We start from the raw sequence: 21042 nt of genomic DNA, 5'->3' as shown, positions 1-21042 counted from the left end.
TGTTTTAAACAGCAGGTGTACATAAAAGAAAACACGAATCGTTTATTGCTGAACTGCCGATGGAAATGTAACGTTAGTTCACCTAAAACCGGGATTTTTCCAATATGGCAGAACAACTAACCATCTTGTTTCTGTTATTCTGTCAATATCATAGATTACCTTTGTAACGTATTCTATATACGTTATATTTTCTCAGACTATTTCAATAAGGGACGGAGAGTTTTTGATGTGGTCATCTTAAATTCATTATCATCAAAGCTTTTCAGACAGTGTTCTGCCAAGTTTGTATTTCTGGCGAAATTACTGATGTTGCATCTAGCACATATCCCTAAATACCCCGTTTTTAAAAATACCGGTTTTATGTTATGCTGCGGTTTTATGTGAAGTAACGGTAGTCGCATTGAGCAAAATGGTCCTGTGACTAGTGTAATCTTGTACTAAGACACGCAGATTATGATTTATGTAAGTAAGTGTCAATAAGCTCAATTTCAGAAGTCTGGCTCTTAATCATTATTATTTCTAATTTGATTTGGTTTATTCGCTTGTGTGCCGTAAATGTAGAAGCAATCTACAAAACATGAGTAACAACAAAAACCAAACGTTCTGGGGAAAGGAAAAAACCATAATGGCTTGTTCACGATCTTCCCCATCTAACTTGAGTACAAATTTGACCAATCAAATAATGATGGTAATAGATAATAACGATAAGCAATTCTCAAACTGTTATGAATTATCAAATCATTTTCTTCTTTGAACATCGAGAGCAAAAGCTCATAGCGTACCATCGTTCAACATTACTGAACAAAATTCATCTTCACTACATGAAAATGAGGAAGTATGGTTTACTTCATGTTGAAATATTTGAAAACAGGTTCAATGTTTAAATTTCAGCGCACGCACCACGGGATTTCCCACCCAAGACGGCTGTCCCTGATCATTTACGATCGCGCCAGTAATGCGAAACCATAAAAGTAGAAATTCCATTTCAAGTTCACTTGTACTGACTTTCGGCAATATCTTCTTAACGACATGGGCTTGTCGGTAAATGCCTCATCCATTTGGAAAAGCCTTTCCTTTTTGCGTTCTATCGTAGCTAATACCACTATCTGCACTTAACGTCAAGTGTAATGTTCGTCTTCGCACGGAGGAATCTGATACGCCTATATATAGATAGCTCTTTGTGACCGGGATGCGTGTTTTATTCATCTCTGTAATGATCTTGTCGGGTTCATTTCGGGATTCACCCCTTAGAAGATGCTACAATCAACCTTACATCTTCAACTCATCTCTAAGCAGTATTGCGGCGCTACAGGTGAAGAATATCGAATTCCCTCATCAAGACGACGTTACATTTTCTTGGAGTCACGCCAGGAAACGTTAAGTTCGTCTTTTCACTCTACTTTGATATGCATTTGACAACAGAAATACCAACGTTTGAGAAACGCACCTTATGGTAACCCAAGCTATTTTCCAAAACATTTCGGCAAGAGTCAATTTCCAAATCTGAAATTTATTGAATGTGTAAGGGACGGACCAGAAGATGTCTTCTTGTACGATCCCAAACTTAGCAGATCTTTCGAAGAACAGGGAGAGAAAAAAAACATTGCTCGAACTTTCTTCTTCACGCAAGGTGTCATGAAACGTATTCTTTTGCTATCAAGGACAAATGCTCAGAACATATACGATCGGCCCTATAAATCCTATTTATTGCTGCTGTTCCTAAGCCCTCCATCAGAGTCTATTGTATCACATCCTCCAAATCTCCTTCATATTGAGATGATAAAAGTAGCTTCTCCATTGAAGACTTGGTAGAGTAAAATGACAACACATCCAAAATATAAGGAGTTGGCATGCCTCTGATTGAGGCTTTATATCGTGACAATTTCTTTTTATGAATTTCGTACTAAAGCAGTAGTAATCCGTATTCATCGGTAAGGCCTTGTCCCACACTAAGGACGTTCCCACGACCTTCCTCACAACCGACTCTCAACTATGGTCGGGGGAAGGTTGGGGGTGGTCGGGAGGCCATGGTCTGCTATGTGTGACAGTGGATTTACATACTTGGAGAACGGACCTGTCCCAAAACCAGCGTCATGCTACCGGAGAACAATTATTCATCAGAACAGCTGGCGCCGAAAATGACACCAGAAAATTACATGGGCACAGTAGTGCTGGCAACCTGATCTGACAAATGTGTCTGTGTCACATGTAATGATGGGCTTTCTACTGTCACTTTGTACATGCTTGTTAAAGAAAACCCAGGCAATATCAGGGCCCGAAAATCGAATTTTCAAAGTCAATCTATTTAGTAATTTCTATACCTGATTAGTTAAAACAACACTATCACAATGTATAGCGACGTGCATCATGCAAAAATTCGACGTCGTTGTGATGTGAGAACTCACTGAAAATCGTCGCCAGGGTTTTGTAGGCTCGCGAAACTAATGGAATCATTGTATGGCACGTTTTCGCGCGGTTATGAAATGCTCAAAGTATGAAGTTATTATGCAAATGTGCTAAATAGTGTTAGTAAATGTCACTTCCATAAAGATTTCAGCATTGTTTCATTTCCACATTTTGGGCCCTAATATTGCTTTGGTTGCTCTTTAGTGGTGCAGAATGACACGCCAGAAAGAAGAAGTACAAACAAAAACAACTTCTTCAAAAGAAACTTTGCAGCGTGTGAACAGTTGACCTGCATTTTGTACTCATCAACCTACCATCAGCAATCCGGCTGCCCATGTGCCTTGCCCACTGACCGTGAAATTCCACAAACACAGTCTGCTGGAAACAGGTCGACCAAAACATTGGAGATACTCCAAAATTTCCCACGGGTGATTCAGGGATTACTGGCTCCGCCTGGACACGTGAAATAACTTATTTCTTTGACAGATCGAACGCACGATTCTAGTGATTGTATGCATGGAAAATCAAAGTAAAGCTATTGGCAATCGGATCCTTAAGCTCTCCGGTTTCAAACAACGTCATGTCAGGTAATCCTTGGAGAACATTATTCAAAATAAAATACATGTAGTTGAAGTCCAAAAACGACATATTCGTAATGGCTGACACGTCAAATAACTTAATTCTTTGACAGATCGAACGCACGATTCTAGTGATTGTATGTATGTTGTTTCTAACAACGTCATTTCAGGTAATCCTTGGACGCACGATTCTAGTGATTGTATGCATGGAAAATCAAAGTAAAGCTATTGGCAATCGGATCCTTAAGCTCTCTGGTTTCAACCAACGTCATTTCAGGTAATCCTTAGACAACATTATTCAAAATAAACTGAAAAGACAATCTCAATAAAAATTCAAATCCAAGAACGACATATTCGTAAAGATTGTGAATGAACTATTTTAGGTACAGTATGGTATGGCATTGCAGAGGTCCCCCTAGCTGGTAGCTGGCCTTCCTTTAGAGAGTAAAGTAACAATGGGGGGGGGGGGTCTGAACAATCTCTTACGGTGCAGGGTGGCAAAAAGTGCAGCAGTAAGCATTTAAAAACACTTCAAGCGAGAAGATGACGTTAATCATTGTCCGACGTCGACATTCGTATTGGAAAGCCAGTAGTCCGTGAGGGTGGCCATTATCCATGTAATATGCGGACAGCCATGGGTTGGTGAAACCAGGTCGACCAAAAAATAGTCGCGATCACCTAATTTCCCCTTAGGCTGTACAGAGTTTTTACCCTCTTAGTTACCAGAGTTAAATTCAATTTTGTCTTGTGCGAGGGAAATGTTCTTATGGGACCGGGAAACGCATTGAAACTACAAATAGAAAGGAATTGCCTCCAATACATATCTATGTATGACGTCCAGACTGCGAGTATATGCTATTTAGAAATAGTAGTCCCTTGGTTTACCATTGTCTGCTCCTTCCTCCAAACGTATGATAACCAGTAGCACATTTATAAGGAAAGCCATTCGACCAAAGGATGAAGGCAAGATGTTCAAATTTCCCATGGGTGCAACAAGAAAGGAGTTTTATTGATATTACTTTCCTTATTACGTGACCGGCTCTTTCGTATCACCTCGCAAGTCTTGTGGACTGCAAGGTTTTAATATTGCGTTTTTATGTATATTTTGATGAACTAAGATATCTTCAAAAAATTTTGAAAGAAGAAGGAATAGGAAACTTAGAAAATATGTCCTTTCAAAATACCCAGTTTGTTTCTGTCATTAAGGTCAGTGACTCTTATGTGTAGCTACTTGCACAAGGGGACCCTTAGTACAACACAATTGAATGAGCAACCCTTCAAGCAATAAATATATAATTACCGGAAAACGCCCTGGATTAGCTCTTTAATTGCTGGGCCTTGATTTGATTTTATATGATGAAAAACCCGCAATAAATTTACACCTTGCAACCTAAAACTGTCAAACCTTTATGTTCGAACTACGCCCTCTTTCCGATTCAACCACTTGGCAACATTTGCTCCAAACAACACTAATCATCTCAAAATTTGGTTAATACTGGTTTCTCTTTGGCACACCAGTAGTTCCCACGGAAAAATTCAAAGACTACATTGTCAAAGAGACCAGGTTTTTTTTAATGATTTCCAGGCAGACCTATCGGCGGCAAGGCCGTGGTGGCTTTTGATACAGGTTGGACGTTTTGATACTGCCTTGCCACCGATAGATCTGCTTGGAGATTAGTTTTTGTGTGTGTGCTGAAGTCAATCACTGAATATCACATCCTTGATTTTTAGTAAGTCTGACCAAACCTCCTTGGTCTGACCTACGATACCGTTCACTATATCTAATTTAGACTCTGTAGAATTACTTGTAGAGTGTACGTACAACCCTAAGTGATATTCTATCTAACAAGTTCCTCTTTTAATCTCCTTTGCTCTAGAAATGCTTTCAACGGATCAGGATCAGGAGCCTAACATATACATCTCTTGTCAAATTAGAACATCTATACATTTTAATCAGCTCCTCTCAGTCTTATCTAAAAGTGATTTATAGCAGGGATTAGTGACAAGCTGTGCAGATATTGTGTCATTACCAGCTGGCTGCAGAATTACACCAGGTAGACTGTTCCTTCGTGTGTTGTAAATTTGCTTTTTAATTTTCCTTTTTAGTGCATAAACAAGGTTAGGATTAGTGTTACAGTGCATTGCAAAGTGTATTGCCTTTGTCATAGACAGGCTACCATAATTTATATGTTTGATAACCTTTCAGTTACGATTATATAAGTGTATAAAACAAGGGCTTCATGTATGGAATGAAATGATATACAATCCTCACATTTATCAGAAGATAGCATGCTTAGGTTAACTGGATTTATAACATTAAAAAAACTTGGCAAATTTATAACTGATTGGAAACCTAGTCTGCAAGTGAAAAAAATTGGTATATTGTATATTTGGGATTATTTCTGTACCATTACTAGGTTTCCTTTCTTTTCAGCAAGTTTTTTCTTTCTTTTGTGCTGTCAGACAACAAATTAATTTCCAAAAGACAGGTATCTTCAGTTAATCCACTGGATAATAAGTGAACTATCTTGTCCAGACAGACTGTCTGCTCAGGTGCAGCAACTACCTATGGAAGCCACACATATACACATGTGCTTTTGGAAGTCAAAATTTCATAATAGCCAGTGATGTTGTCTTCACCCTACGTCTGTAATGCAGAAAGTTGTAGCAAGAGTGTCATTCAAGATTAGCATATGCATTAGCATAGATTACAAGATGTGTATAACATGTAAAACATCGTGGTAGAAGAGTGCCACTGCTTAATAACAAGTTCAGCTCTTAACAGTGTAATTTGTTCCCCTCCATAAATACTGAAGTTAAATGTTGCGTAGAAGTCAGTCTGTATATGTATGTATGTATGTACAGTATATTCAGTATATGTACATGTATCTAATATGTACATATTTTACTGATTTAGGCCTTTGTCTAATGCACTCTTTACCTGAAACCTATCATTAATCATTCTCTTCTGCATGTTTTGGATCACCTTTTTAATATCATATAACAAAGTCAGTATTGTGTAAGCTTCGAAATCCATCAGAAAGATGACCACAAAACCATGTACCATTGCCAGAGCTACATGTATTTCTAGTTCACCTTAAGGCTGACCCCAAATAGCTGATACGATGTAAGCCATTTTTCATGTTGTTCATCATTTCTTAAGCTCATAACACCATGTTAATTAAAAGTACAGGAAACCTGTCAGAAATGCCAATCCTCTCAGAATTGGTGTGTCTATCTGGCAGTGGGGTCTGTAATCCCCATAGAGCTGCAGGATTATGGTGGGATGATGGGCTAAATTTGCTCATCAAACTACATGATTAGAGACTAAAGATAAACTGATGAGGCCGTCAGGAGAGATTTAACAAGACCTCCCCTTTCTGGCATGACTCCAGCCACAGTAATAAAGACGGTGATGGAAGGTCATGATCATAGATGGACCTTTCCCAGGAGTGCGCTGGTGAGGATAAATCTCAAGCCAGAATCGAATGGATAAGTTTCTAAATCATCCTTCGGGAACATTCTTACTTGTCATGTTCTAGCTTAATACTGTACACCAAAAATCCTGACCAGTTTCTAAAATCGTTACTCTTTGACTGGCAGCTGAAAGTTAAAAGTTTCGTTTTAAAAGATATTCACTGTTTTATTTTTAGATCTATCCACTCCTTACTTTAAAGGAAGGTGGTTCTGGCTATATCAGTTATTCTTGTGTTAGTTTGTTTCTATCTACATTCATGAGCTATTCACAAGCAGAACAAAGAACATAACAACATGAACGTTAACAATCTTAGCCATACTTCACCAGGGATTTCCTAGGCCTTAGTTTTTACACCTCTGGGTTTAAAGAAGGAGTCTAGAGCCATTTGCTTCTTCTTGTCACCGTTATCACTTGAAGACTTTCTCTTGCGCTTGTTGGAAGCCTAAGCAGAAAAGACAACAATCAGTCCCTTTTCTTCTTTACATTCATTGTAATATTTAACCTTACTAGTTAAGAAGTACCTGGAGTAAATACTTGATATCACAACATCCATCCTTCAAACCACAAATCTTACACACTAGGTATTCAAGGTACCAACACCCAATCACAAGAGGTTTTATATCAATGACAGCTGAAGAAAGTAACATACCTTGGCTCCTGTACTGTTCCCTATGGCTGGATGCTGGCTTCTGGACTTAGATGCTTCATAGGCCTTAAACACCTGAGAACAAACAAAAAAAGTCTTAGGGCTCCTGATGTAACAAAACTGTGTCTAAAGCTGTTTATGATTGGCTATACAGATACAGGTTCGGTTCTCCTGACATGCCACCAATGTTGTGCTTGTGCCCTTAGGAAAGGCATTTAACACTTTCCTTTGGACTTCCCTCACTCCATCCAGGTGTAAATTGAGTACGTGTCTTTGGCAGTGGAAGGAGAGGGATGGGCTCTGTCTTCCAATACTGTGTCCTAGACACAGCAGATAACAACCCACTGCCACTACAGTGGGGCTATGGGACTACCTTTTCCTTTTTATGCAGATAAAGAACTCTCACCTTTCTCATGGCCGTGGACAAAGCAGCACCCTGCAGTTCAGATCTTGTTACCCATCTACAAGGGGGCGCTTCTTGCTTACCCATCCTTCCATCTTGTCCATCACACTCTACATCAAATGTCTCCACCATGTAAGTCTGATGGATGTGAGAAAAAATGTGGACAACCTGAAATAAACATCAACAAAAAAACATCACATAACTTGCAGCACAACACAGTATGTTATACTTTTGTGGACACACCACACATGAATCTTCCAAAAATGCCATTTAGAACAACTCACATTTTAAAATGAAGACTTTTTGAAAATCGTAATAACGGGTCGAATAGGCTGAGATATAACTGTCATAATAAATCAGCATCACCTCTCCAACATGAATTCTCCTTTCAACATCCCCAAAGGTCAAACCAATGGTCTCCTTTAAGTAGCTGTCAATCAAAGATTTTCTGGTCTCTGATTGGCTGTCCCTGTCCAGCTGAACACTTGGAAACTCCCACAAACCTGCTAGCAGCCCTGAAAAAATAATACAAGGCATTATTTTCAAACGGTCGTCTTACAAACAATCATGTGGTACAGGGCTGTCTCAAGCTTTGTGTTTTCCTTCACCAATTTTTGTTGTTAAATTTGTAATTTTAAGCTTACAAAAATACATTTTCGTCCATTTCATGTCATGAAGTTCATATAAGTTTTTCCCAGTCCCAACAGGCAAATTTCCGTCCCAGGACAGAGGGACGGATCCTAAAGACAGCCCTAAAGTGGTATATCCTACTCCTGCCCAAGGCTGCATTCACTCTAGTGATGAAAAATCACCCAATTTCAGACCAGAGGGAAAATTTATTGCTTTTTAAGCCTTGGTGCCCAGCAAGTTAAATTGGTCCCGTTCACAGGAGATTATGGGATAAGCCATAGGTCATTTGGGCCAGACACTTCCTAGTGACATGTCAACCTTTGGTGATAACTCAATATTTTCTGCATATCATTGAAATTATTACATGGCAAATTGCATTGAACACTAAACTTCCACTCATTCTAAAGTTTTTTTACATATATTTTGGAAGAAAATATCCTGTATATTGTTGGGTCATCTAGGACAGGGTGTCATAATTGGATGGCAGGGAATATACTATCTACACATGTATATCATGAGAACAATATCACATTTGTCCAAATTTCAGTCATTTCAAACGTTTACACTCTTCCTCAAAATCATTACACTATAGAAAATGTGCTTCCATAACAAATGATAAACACAAATATCTGACTCATACCAAAGCACCCATAGCTATATAGGAACATTAATCATAAAAAAATCAATCAATTCTACAGAGATTGGTGATTTGATAGATGATGGTCATTTGCAAGTCATATTGAATTCATAGTCTATTCATAGCTCATTGCTAAAACCTTGAACATGAAAACACCGCAAATATTCTATGATTTACAGTTTACCTGTTTCTGGCCTCTGAACAATGAGAAATTTTGTCTCTGATCCTGCAGCACAGGAAACAACGGCAACAGCAGTCTGTTGAAAAATGTACTGGTTTAAACAGACGTATCGAACACTAAAAGTAGTCAATTAATTGGATATCTTTACTAGTCTCCTGTTTGTAAGACAATTCATATGAAATGGCACAGACTGTCAGATTAAAAGACATCTGATATGACTGAACGTGTGCAAAAAGCGGCAATATTTTATGCTTTATCATCAACAATTTGGAAAAGATGACCAGACAAAACACAATACTACAGCAACACCCTCTATTGGTCATACTACAAATTGCAGCCATGCAACTTAGTCTACTGATGAATGTAAACAAAGACATTTCACCTTTTCTTCTCTTGGGGGCTTCTTTTTTGCTTTTCTTGGATAATTCATGACTCCAAGACTGCAAAAGACAGAGTCTTACACAGATAAGTAATGCACTTCAGAAGTGGTTACGGTATGAATGTCAAGGAAACAGAATACTTCTTGGCAAAAAGAATCCCCAACACAATTAACTGAACCAAATACAGTGCATTTTCAATTTTAGAAATACTCTTCAAATATGTGGAATTAATTGTACATGTATGCAACAGTCCACCACTCAAGATTTGTAACACCATTTTCTATTGTGGATTGAAAATATGCTTTTATCAGGTAAATGTATAGCATCATAATACAAACATGCCTCAATATGTCAGTAAACACTATACAAATGTAGCTATGTCCGTTAGTTACCTGCTGTCCCATGGCTCTTCTTTAGGTAAACAAAAACTGCAACCTTTCACCACTGCAATAAAAAATGGGCACAATTAGAAATGTATGAGTTTGACATAGATACAAGTAGATTCTTTTGTTCAACACACAATAGATCTTGAGTGGAGCAAAAGTGAATTTAGATCTTATAATGGGACACTATCTTAGCCTTCACTGTAGGTGCCATCCGATTACTACCCTTTTCAGAGTAGCGAGTGTAGGAGCCCAGGTACCCAGGCTAGCACTATTTGGGTGAAATTGATCATGCCATGATAATTGTTCAGAAAATTATCCATCATACACGGCCATTTGTTTCATGAAACTTAGGGAAAATTTGACATTTCAGATATTGTCTTACCATCCTCAATATCCTGCACACTGCATGGAGTTTCAACCTTCTTCGTCAGCATGTTTTCCAGCTTGTTGGCTGACTTCTTCTTCTCATTTTCCACCTGTCAACATTTCAATACTTCTATGAATTATAACTATTACTTGGTTTGTCCAAGCAATCATGAATAGAAATATTCTACCATCAGTGCCTTTTGACCTTTTTGTGTGACATCCATGGCTGCTTGCTTAGGCTAGTGGACAAAGGTCACAATCACAGGTTCAATTCCTGGTACTGTAAATGTTTGCGGGGATTTAAATTCGTGGTAGAGAGAAAATGGAGTGTTCGCGATGGTTTTAAGTTTGAGTTTGAAACAAGATTAGCGCTAGTCACATAATGGAAACATTATTCGCAGTAGTTTTAAGTTTACAGTAAAGAGTTCACTGTGAAAACTATTAACATGAAACCACCGCAAACATTTCTGTATTTACCATATTCCTGGCTAGACATTGTGTCCTTCGTAAAGCCACTTTACACAGCTTTCCTCAACCCATCCATGTCTAATTGTAAATCTTGACTTGGTGGTGGAAGAAGAGGGATGGGCTCTGTCTTCCAATACCATGCAACAGACACAGTGGATTAACAACTAACTGTCCCTACAGCCTCAAGAACATACCTTTGCCTAAAATACAAAGAGTTCTGGAACATTTTGCAGACAACATAACAGTGATGAAGTTATTTTTCAGCCTACATACAGTACCTGTTGGTAGGCCCTACAGAGCCCTCTAACAGGGCATTCCCCACAGCTGGGGTTCTTTGGTGTACACACAGTCGCTCCTAGCTCCATCATAGCCTGGTTAAAGTCTCCAGGTCGCTCAGAGTCAACCAGGCGGTCTGCCAGGGACCTGGGATAGGTAACAAGAATAAGTCATGAAATGGCACATGAATCTTTTTTACACACAAAAAATCACCAGATGATATTGTTAATTCTTCAGCTGACAATGCCTTACTTATATGTAGACACATACATTTTGTGGGTGTTACATTTAAATAGTACAATCATTTCTGAAATACATGGTCCTCTGTTTGCTGATCCTCCTTTTCAATAAAGGTTGCAAGAATAAGTCATAGCCTACTATTATGTATGTGCACCAATGTTGCACACTCACACTTTATCATACCTAACAAAATCAACTTATAAATTCTCCCTGCATTGAATGTGCCAGTTATGTATATGACACCTGTCCTTGTGATAACAAGTGGGAAAGAGAGGTTTGCTAAACTGGATATGACCCTTTTCCCAAATACATTAGACTCACCACATGACCTCCGTAACCTGCGGACTGGTACTCTCCGCTCCGATGACCCGTAACCTTGACAACACACGGATAACATTCCCATCTACGACACCTGTCACCTGGAAAATATTGCAGGCATATGTGGTTTTAAAACAAATTTTCAGAAAAATTCTCAAGTACAAGGCTATTGCAACATTGTAAGCAACAGCAGTGGGGTGTCCTTGTGGTGTAGCGGTCTGCGCTTCTGTTACTAGCCACATCTGGTTCAAATTACTTGGACCAGAAGGCCCGGGTTCAAGCCCCGAGTAGGATACCTCTGGACAAGAGGCGCATTGAGTCATACCAAAGACTTTATAAAAATGGTACATACTTCTGAAACAGTATGGAAGTTAAACACCACTGCCAGTGGACTAGCCCCCTGCTGCAGTGATTGCACCACAGTGTGGCCCAGGGCTATGAAATGGAGATAGGTACCGCCCTATACACCTTATGGTGTGGGAGGATTTTAACTAACTAACTAAGCAACAGCAGTGATGGCTATGACATCTCGGGGTACAAGTTACTCTATCATTGCAAAACCAACCATTCTAACTACGTGTACAGTCAAACCTGGTTGTCCAACCACCTCCAGTCACAAGCCACATTAAAACAGTCCCATCCTTTTTACATATTTAACCCTTCCCTTCCCTCAGCAAATCAACTATTTTTCCTCAGTCCCTTGAGTGATTGCTGACTATCTATAAGTACATGTATAACTTCTGACCTGACTGTAGGAAATAGAAGCGATGGCCCCGGCTGTATACCTGCCCACGCCTGGCAGTTCCTTCAGCAGAGAAGTAGCTGTGCTGGGCATCTGTCCATCAAGTTCTTTCACAACCTGTGTGATATGAGTGTTGTGTCAAAACTCGCTTTACATTGCATATCTACAGCTACTAACACAAATGCTGAATATGCCATTAATATAAAAAATGCACATGTGCGGCTCTGCATTGGGTTGTCTTTTACATTCCTTTGATTGTAAGTCATACTTTGTCTAACTGACAGTGGCAATGAAGGAGACAACTACATCTGCCTGGCACAGCTTTGTGAAGTTTGTAATTATATTTCTTGGTAATACAAAGGTATGTCATAATCTTGTCTTCAAGTCAAGTCAAATCAAGAAATTCTCTTTTTCTGCCAATTTCACACCGCTTTGCACAACCTTCAGGATTGCCAAGGATTCATGATCATCAACCGTTTCAACCCTCACAAAAGATAGAACGACACACCTTCTGTGCCCCTTCGTGTAACCTCCGACCCCTGGAGTAGTAGCCGAGACCTGACCACATCTCATTCACCTCCTGAAAAGTCAAAGCAATGGAATCTTAGTCTGGGTGCCATCCGATTACTACCGGGGCTCCTACACTCGCTACCCGAAAACTTGTTTTCAGGGCAGCGAGTATAGGAGCCCCAGTAGTAATTGGATGGCAGCCAGGCTAATGGAATATATAATTCTTTCATTTCATAAAGCCTTCTCACAACTGGGGGAAGTGATGGAAAGGTTACCCCTACCTCCAGACTAGCTGTTGCCAGTTTCTGTACAGTCGGCCATTTCTCCATCCAGCGGTTGTAATAGTCGATGACTGTAGCCACCTGGGTCTGTTGGAGCATCATTTCTGACACCCACACTGTTGGGGGAAGTTTCAATATCAGCATTAATTATCATGGTTCTTTAAAGTTAAGGGGAAACATTGCATTTTGCTGGTTAAACATACATGCATTTAAGCAGTGCTATTACTAGCGCATCTGTCACATATACATGATGAAAAATTATACATAAATATCCTTTTCTCATTGATGATGTTAAATATAAGCCATAGGGAACCTTTATAGTGATCAACACATATAATGCCATTCAAGTTAACCCCTCCCAGCAATAGGTCCATCTTTGTACCCAAATTTCTGCTGATCTTAACACAGCTTAGCAGACAGAAGGTTAATTGTACATTACCGGCATAAGCCCTCTGGTTCTCATCTGTATTCTTCAGCTGTATGAAAGACATGTCATTGAATAAACCATCAGAATGTAAAAAGGAGACTATGAAGGAAAGTGATGATTAGAACTTTAATATGCAATGGAATGACACACCTTCCAGATAGCTAATTCTCACCTTGTGTCATTAAATGACACACCCTACGGAGAGCTGAATCTGATCTGAGTTGTTGGAATTACACACCCTACTTATAGCTGAATCTGACCTGTGTCATTGAATGACACACCGGTTGTGGCGTCTGTGTGGCAGAGCATCTGGCTATGAACCAATGAGACCCAGGTTCAATCCCCAGGGGTATACCCTGGGACATGTACCCAGACGTTGTGCCCTTGGGAAAGGCCCTTAATACATATTTCCCATGTCCTAAGCCCTACAGTGGGGTTTGGGTTGGTTAGATCTATACAAATATATGCAAATGCACAGCCACTTTAATGATTACCCTCAACTGACCTGCCGTCGCCATGGGAGATCCCGTTTGTTTACATCGTACCAGCTGAGCAGGTTGGACCTCAGGGTAGGGATGTCATCATCATCACTCAACTGATGAAGGCCGCATGTCACTGCTAGCAGCAATAAAAGAATTGGCCACTTGAAATTCTGATCTTTATTTCTGTTTAATCTAAAACTTGACCCTAAATTTTACCTGTACTTACAGCACAACATGTCAGAGCAACTTGAAACAAACCAAATAAGACTCTCTAATGCTTTTACTATAAAAGCAGCTTTCACTGTGTCTTGTGAATATGATGAGTTAGGCCATGCTGCTTTGATTATATGGATGACATCCGTATGCGTGCTCGCATCAATAAGCTAGTTCGGAGTTGTTACTACGCATGTGCAGTGTCAAAGGTGAAGGCCCCCCAGACGTCAACAAAGCCAGTCGGGCGTTGTTATGTAAAATCTAGACAGTTGTTATGCAAATCTAGACAATGTCCAGGTGAGCACTGTATACGAGCCCGGGGCCTTCACCTTTGACACTGCACATGCGTAGTAGCAACTCCGAACTAGCTTATTTTCGGCCATTCCAAAAATAATAAAAAGTTTTCTACCAAACTGTAAGAGCAGCTACAAAATGAATAAATAACGGGGGGTGCCCAACCATCGGACGTTTTTTTACGCGCTGGAACTCACGGCGCTCCATTGCTGGTTGCCAGAGAGTGGTCAGGTTTTAATGAATGAATTTTGAACACATTCATCTAAAGACCATACTTGGACAAGAAATGTATTCATACTGTTCATGGGCCCTTCGTGCTCCGCGTTACATGCGGAAGACGCTGTGAGACATTTTCACGAATGTACCTTCTGATTTAGTGCTACGCCAGATAGTGTGCCTAACTTCGTACGCTTTGGTAATTTTGCTCTCTTCGGAGGTTTGTGATGAAGTTAGGGAAATGTAAATAAGGCTTGAAGTCTGCTATATTCTAGCTTTCTTTTGACCGGAAAATTTTGACTGTGTGCACTTCTAACGTCATGTGAGAAGGGCTATATCTAGCGCATCCCAGCTCATGTTCCCACGGGAAATAGGCTACTACGCGGCCCGACGTACGTATTGAATGCGGCCCGACTTACGAAATCATTACGAAAAAACGACACCGCTTACATCAACAATACTCCGTCTACTTATTGGGAAACATCTTCGCCATCTCTGTATTCAGTTTCCTTTTCATAGACGGTACCAATCACATGTTAGAGCGTAACAAAACTGTGCGTTGAATCGTCCCGCCACCATCGCGGTCCAAAAAAATGGCGGGAAAACAACGTCGTCAGACGACAGCAATGTTTACGTTGTTTTTCTTTGGTCGGGTTTCTTCTCAACAAACACTTAAAGACCCAAATTTTTAGTGTTTTATGAAGTTATTTTTTGCTTATGTGTATGATAGCTGTGTGACTTATGTATCTGCTTGGACAGGTCGTATATTTAGGTGCCGGGCCGTCTAGCTACGCAGTGACCCTCTACTCAGCGTTGCCATCATTATTGTCAAAATACTACTTTTCGACAAAACAAGAAATGAATATGTACACATATATGTTTTGAATGTAAATGACAATTATGTGCATGAACTTGGGTTATTTACCTTCCTTATCAGCATAGTCATTGGACACAAACACGGCGTACTTATGCAAAATAAGATCAGTAAAAAATCCGTGCGATGTTCGGGCGCGTGCGATGTTCGGGCGGCCCCCGTTATATGCTGTAAATTGCAAACAGATATTTTGGAAAGAGGATACTAATGCTGTAGAAAGCCAAAGTCAAAAAAGAAGATGTGAAAATATATGACAAAAATGAAGAATCCATGATTTGGTATGAAATTCACCATGTGTTCAGTCATTTGTTCAACCTTCCTGACCACATAGATTTCATAATGAAGGCTTTTTTGCCAAACTTTTTATTCTATTCGCACGCTCGCATCAGTTTTGGGTATCCCAGAAGATGTCATCCATATAATCAAATCAACATGGCCTTATGCAAGATCTGAAAATGCCCCACTTGCATACCTTCCTTTTCTGCGGTTTTCTTGGCAGCCTGTGAGGCTTTCCGGCGAGGTTTCACCATCTCCAGACTCCTGAACTTCCCAACAAACAACAGGAAAACTCGATGGGCCAGAATCTTGACCAAGATCGCTGAAAATAAGCTGAAGCTCGACACACCAACACCTCCTTGGACACACGGTGGACGTCGGCTGATCGGGGGAGTGGTCAAATTTGGCGCGAAGCGACAGGTCAGGGGTTAGATTGGAAAAATACATTAAACAGATTGGGGGATATACAATTTTTGATATCTTGTATTCCCTCATATATTACATGTATCTATTATCATATCCTATAATAATGCACGTTGGTATTTGAAGATAATTTGTGTTGCTGATTGTCGTGCTGATATGGGTATTCTTTATGAGAAAAGACATCTGAACCCCCTTCAAATTATTGATATCGTCCTATGTTCAAGATTTAAAAAGTCTTGTCGTCAGCCTCACGTCGGGATCAGCCATGGCATGGTTTTCCCGGGTTCCTGTCGTGGATGTGACCAAAGACAACTTCAAGGAGCTTTGGCCGACCATGTTAGTGGCACTGAAGACGGCGACATTTATTGCCGTAGATCTGGTAAGTCGGGATAAACGTGTAGATGGTGGTGGGAGGGGGGCATTCGTATGTTAGATCTTTGTGTTTGTCATGTGTTGCTAGTTGCTACTATGACAGTCATGAAATGACAATCAAATTATGGTCTTTCTATAAAACAAACAAAGACTATGTATCTGTCTGAATCAGGAAATCGGTAAATCCAACTGCAGTGATGGTCTGAAAGTCCTTGAAACTGTTGACAGTCCTTATATTTTTGTCACCACAGGAGCTGAGTGGTCTGGGAAACCGCAGGAAGCTGAACACACCGTGAGTAGACTATGTAGACGTTTAACAGTGTATAATTTTACTTTAAAGCACCCAATGAAGCAAAATGCAACCTTTATTATGCATCGCCCATACATATTGTTTTCTCTTATGTTTCTAATACTCCTTCTGTCAAATCTTCAAATCGATTCATCTCGGTCGTTCCTGGGCCAAATGAGCTGAAATTTGGTATGTTAGTGTAGCTGTGAGAATTCAGCTGAAATATTAACTATTCATAACTCTACATTGTAATGCAGTCCTAACTTGTGACATTGATGAGAATTAAGGACAATTATTGCCCCCATAGGTCAGTGGATGACCGGTACAAGTCACTGGCTGGAGTGGCCAGGTCACGTGCTGTGCTCTCCATAGGACTCTCCTGCTTCAAACTTAACAACATAGATGAGGTCAGTGGGCAGTGATTGGTGGAAATATTGATGTAATTTTCTGTCAGAGGATCTACTATCATACCCAGTACTGCTTGTAGAAATTGCAATAATTGATAACAAGATTTTGTGTTTTAATAATGTTTTGTTTAAAATCTAGAACACAAAAATAGCAGCCCTACCATGCAAAAAGTTATCATAATTGTGTAACTTTGTTGTTCTGATACGCATTTCAAGAAACTAAATACAAGTGAAGCATTGTAAAATATTTATCAAACCTATTATTAGCATGTCCCCATGGTAGAAGTGGTAACGCAACCCCGCTGCTTCGCCATCTAGATCAAATTCCTTGGATCCTGAGGCCTGAGTTCGATCCTCAAGGTTGATTCTAGCTCGCACATGTTGTAAGGGATTGCATTCGTGCTATCGGATGGTGACGGGCTTCGGGCATAAGTCTCAAGCGTCAAACCTCTGCACGTAAAAGAACCCAACACACTTATCGAGGAGAGTAGGGGTGACCCAGTGTGCTTGGCCAAAAATATGTGCCGTGGTGAGGCCGCCGTGCAGTTGCACGAACAGCCCGAGATTATACCTGAGGTCCCTTCAGGGATGTGGGTCATATTTCATTAATTCATTTCATTGTTTTACAGGATGGACCTCTTGTTCTCCCGTTCACCACCCAAACCTTTAACCTGACACTGCTGTGTTCAGAGGAGTATGTGGTGGAGCCCATTTCTCTCAAGTTTCTGGTGGATCACGGCTTTGACTTCAACGTGCAGTATTCACAGGGCGCCCCCTATCACAGAGGAGCAGATCAGGTACTGCAGGGCAGAGATACTGTGACTACATACAAATTACAAACCATGAAAAATGAAATAAGAGAGTATGGATACAAGATGGATAAAAGAGATTTTAACTGCATCACTGGCAGATAATCAAGCTGAAAAGATTGTTTCATTATACCAGTAGTTAAAGAATCCTTCAGTATATATATTCAGGATTAAAATTATCTAAAAACGTATCTGTCACTTATACTTGTACATGTGTTGCAATGGTTTACTTAGAAACCTGTTCCTTGTTCCTTTAGAATGGGGAAGCACCCCAGAGTGTGCGTCAGTTGTTCAGTGAGCTGGTATGCAGTAGAGTTCCCCTGATACTGCACAATGGACTGGTGGACCTTGTCTTCCTGTCCCAGGTAATAGAACATCACAGACCCAGCTGTCTCTTAGCAAACATCGGCTACTTTTGTGATCTCTTATCAAATGCCTGGCTATATGGTTATATGGTTTCTTTGCTTTCACGTTTGTTTGCCTGTACATTGTATACAATCTTTATTCATTCAAATCAACATAGCAGAAATACATTGAAAAATACACGTACCCCTACCCTGGGAGACCATACCCCGTATTCAGTGTGATCACCCGCCGCACGCACGCCCGCCCAAACTTTACCGGTCCCACTATTCCGCAGGCCCCCATTCCGCTAGTAATGTATTCCTGAATTGAGTTGATCTTATAGTAGTCCTATTTACACACAGTTAAAACACAAAAGTAGACTTTACATGAACACAAACACCTTATGACTGCAGTGTCTGTTGAACAGATGAATGGCGTAGTAAAGAAAGGAATTGTAGAAAGGAATTGTGGAGTCTGTTGGTCCAAGCTTTGGGACACTGATCCCACCTCCAACAGCATAGCACAAGAAGTTATGGATGAATCTGTATTTCTAAAACATTTGTTTTGTCCTCCAGTCCTTCTACACAGAACTCCCCTCCACTTTGGGTAGTTTCCTGGCCGACTTGTCCGAGATGTTTCCTGCAGGGATTTTTGACACAAAGTGTATCACAGACTTCCACATCCGCATGCCAGCCTCCTACCTGGAATATGTCTTCAGAAGAAGGTATAGCTAAATATTTTTCAAAAATACATAAAAAGAGTGTTACATTTTTTACATTTTCATATTCAGATACATCGCCCCCATATTCCTTGGTGCATATTTCAGCAAAAACTGCACTTTTGCGAAATAGTATAGCGAAATAGTACCTCCCCCTACTGTAAGTTCGCGGTGAAGAGTCTGCTGTGAAAAACACAAACATTAAACCACTGGGAACTTGCAGTATTCTTGCATGAAATACACAATGTATATTGTCCCATTCGCAGTAAGGATTTTATCTATGGAGATATTTTCACAATTCCTCTTAAACTTCTTCAAGCTTCATGCAGAACTTAAAACAATTAAGAAGTTTACGAACTTGTGTACATTTTGCAGTCAAAGAGAGAATGCAGTGCACCAGTCTAAAGAGCAGCCCCATGTGACCCTGACCTTCCCCCCCTACCCACCACACATGGCATGTGTAGAGTTCAGGGACTGCTGCCTGCCTGACACCCTTCTCAACACCACACAGAGCACAATGGTCATACCCTACTGTGAACAATATGGTGTAAGTTGGACTTCTTTGTTCTTTGCAGTACTTTGTTCTTTGTTGGACATCCCTTGGATAGGACGTTAAATGGAGGTCCCGTGTTTGAGAAGAGCCACACCTCCAGCATGTAAAAGAACCTACCACACTTATCAAAAAGAATAGGTGTCCTTTCTGGTGTGAGTGGATCAAACCTTTAATAGTCTGGTCCGGGTTGACATCTTGAAATGGCGATAGTCACCTGTTATGTCAATCTTTCCACATATGTGGTAAATCTGACTAAATAGATAAATAAAATAAATAAATAAACCTTGTCAGTACGCTTCTCTGATTTTGCTTGCATGTAACATCAACTTACATTAGCTCATAAGGTAGCATGTTGTTCCTTTCAGGCCCATGGTACCTGTCCCAAAGGCGTGAAGTGCCCCCTGTCACATGACCCTGACATCATCATTGACCAAGAGGACTGGGTCAAAGCCAAGAAGAAACGAAGGCGTGACAGGAAAAAGAAGAAAGGCAACAAGATCGAGGATGAAGGGCAAGACAAAACAGAGCATCTCGTTTCCATGGAAACACATGATGGGAGAGATGTCACAAGTGTAGATGGTACCGACTCTGTGAGCTCTGACGGTCAGACACACACCGACCAATCAGATGGCGGAACTGATAATGTGGTTGCGAAGACACGTGTGGGGTGTCATAGAGCCGGATTTGATGCCTTCATGACAGGCTTTGCCATGGCAACCATGGTATGCAAATTAGGCAAGCTCTGTGGAGAGACTGATTCGTTTACAACAAAGTTCCAGCTTGAAGAGTTTGCCAACAGGATTTATCTCAGTGGAAAAGACTTTCCGTTGCAGATAGCCCGGAGTGCTTTTGCCAAACCTTCAAACAACCACAAGGCTAAGTTGCAAAGACTACAGTTTGGAGGGACCTCATATCAGTGAAGATTTTAAAGAATCTTTAAGATGTTAGTTAAGATTGCTGAAAATCTGGTTAACTGTCTTAATGATATGTGCATTTATAAAAATGTGTAATTATAACTGGAATTTTACTGTGGTTTGACTACCAATATGAGCCCATTTCAGCATGGGTTGATTGTACCTTCATTTGAGACTGCTGCCTGTCCCTGTCAAAGATCAAAAACAGCATTTTGTTTGTTCATAACTAAGTAAGGAATAGGAGAATAAAAATATTAAAAGACAAGTAGCTAAGAGCATAAAAAACATGAGTAAGGTTACCCGAAGCAGAATCCTTTACTGGATTTTAAAAGTACAGTTACTGTATTTGAACTTTGTTACATTCTTTTATCCCAATAAAAACATTGTTGCAATTTTCAAGGATCTACCAGTTTCTCCACGATTTCACTATGTGCAGTTGTATAAACTATAACCTGTCCCTATCATCCCTATACTGTCATATTGTGACACTGATAGAAAAACACA

General features: G+C 40.2%; 2 protein-coding genes across 3 annotated transcripts; one reads left to right on the top strand and one right to left on the bottom strand.

The window, feature by feature from the left end:
* Window positions 1-5959: 5959 nt before the first annotated feature.
* Window positions 5960-16113, bottom strand: LOC136444742 (adenine DNA glycosylase-like). 2 transcript variants are annotated; one of them, XM_066442451.1, is made up of 16 exons: window positions 15905-16113; window positions 13859-13971; window positions 13366-13402; window positions 12927-13042; window positions 12644-12715; window positions 12139-12252; window positions 11397-11494; window positions 10838-10982; window positions 10108-10201; window positions 9732-9783; window positions 9342-9399; window positions 8963-9035; window positions 7878-8026; window positions 7515-7679; window positions 7112-7183; window positions 5960-6904 (listed from the first exon to the last, which is right to left on the bottom strand). In XM_066442451.1, the coding sequence occupies exons 1-16, from the start codon at window positions 15960-15962 to the stop codon at window positions 6797-6799; spliced, it is 1524 nt and encodes a 507-aa protein (XP_066298548.1). In that variant the 5' UTR covers window positions 15963-16113; the 3' UTR covers window positions 5960-6796. The 2 variants fall into 2 exon arrangements, with proteins under 2 accessions (XP_066298548.1, XP_066298550.1); XM_066442453.1 differs by having other exon boundaries at window positions 13859-13968.
* A 219-nt stretch (window positions 16114-16332) lies between these two features.
* On the top strand, window positions 16333-20725 carry LOC136444407 (target of EGR1 protein 1-like). The gene is made up of 8 exons (XM_066441948.1): window positions 16333-16510; window positions 16755-16795; window positions 17100-17199; window positions 17829-17996; window positions 18266-18373; window positions 18929-19077; window positions 19447-19618; window positions 19990-20725. The coding sequence occupies exons 1-8, from the start codon at window positions 16397-16399 to the stop codon at window positions 20542-20544; spliced, it is 1407 nt and encodes a 468-aa protein (XP_066298045.1). The 5' UTR covers window positions 16333-16396; the 3' UTR covers window positions 20545-20725.
* Window positions 20726-21042: the final 317 nt, after the last annotated feature.

The sequence above is a fragment of the Branchiostoma lanceolatum genome, chromosome 11 (assembly GCF_035083965.1).
Source record: "Branchiostoma lanceolatum isolate klBraLanc5 chromosome 11, klBraLanc5.hap2, whole genome shotgun sequence".
NCBI lineage: Eukaryota > Metazoa > Chordata > Leptocardii > Amphioxiformes > Branchiostomatidae > Branchiostoma > Branchiostoma lanceolatum.
Note: the sequence above shows the minus strand (reverse complement) of the source record. Positions and strands in the feature narration are given on the sequence as shown.

What these genes read in the sequence shown, in the direction of transcription:
- LOC136444742 (XM_066442451.1), bottom strand. Translation starts at nt 15,962, where the DNA reads ATGGTGAAACCTCGCCGGAAAGCCTCACAGGCTGCCAAGAAAACCGCA. An exon ending in TACACGAAGGGGCACAGAAG is followed by an intron (nt 12,253 to 12,643) that starts GTGTGTCGTTCT and finishes CATATCACACAG; the next exon opens with GTTGTGAAAGAACTTGATGG. An exon ending in TCTGTAGGGCCTACCAACAG is followed by an intron (nt 10,202 to 10,837) that starts GTACTGTATGTA and finishes AAATGTTGACAG; the next exon opens with GTGGAAAATGAGAAGAAGAA.
- LOC136444407 (XM_066441948.1), top strand. Translation starts at nt 16,397, where the DNA reads ATGGCATGGTTTTCCCGGGTTCCTGTCGTGGATGTGACCAAAGACAAC. An exon ending in CGCAGGAAGCTGAACACACC is followed by an intron (nt 16,796 to 17,099) that starts GTGAGTAGACTA and finishes TTGCCCCCATAG; the next exon opens with GTCAGTGGATGACCGGTACA. An exon ending in ATCACAGAGGAGCAGATCAG is followed by an intron (nt 17,997 to 18,265) that starts GTACTGCAGGGC and finishes TTGTTCCTTTAG; the next exon opens with AATGGGGAAGCACCCCAGAG.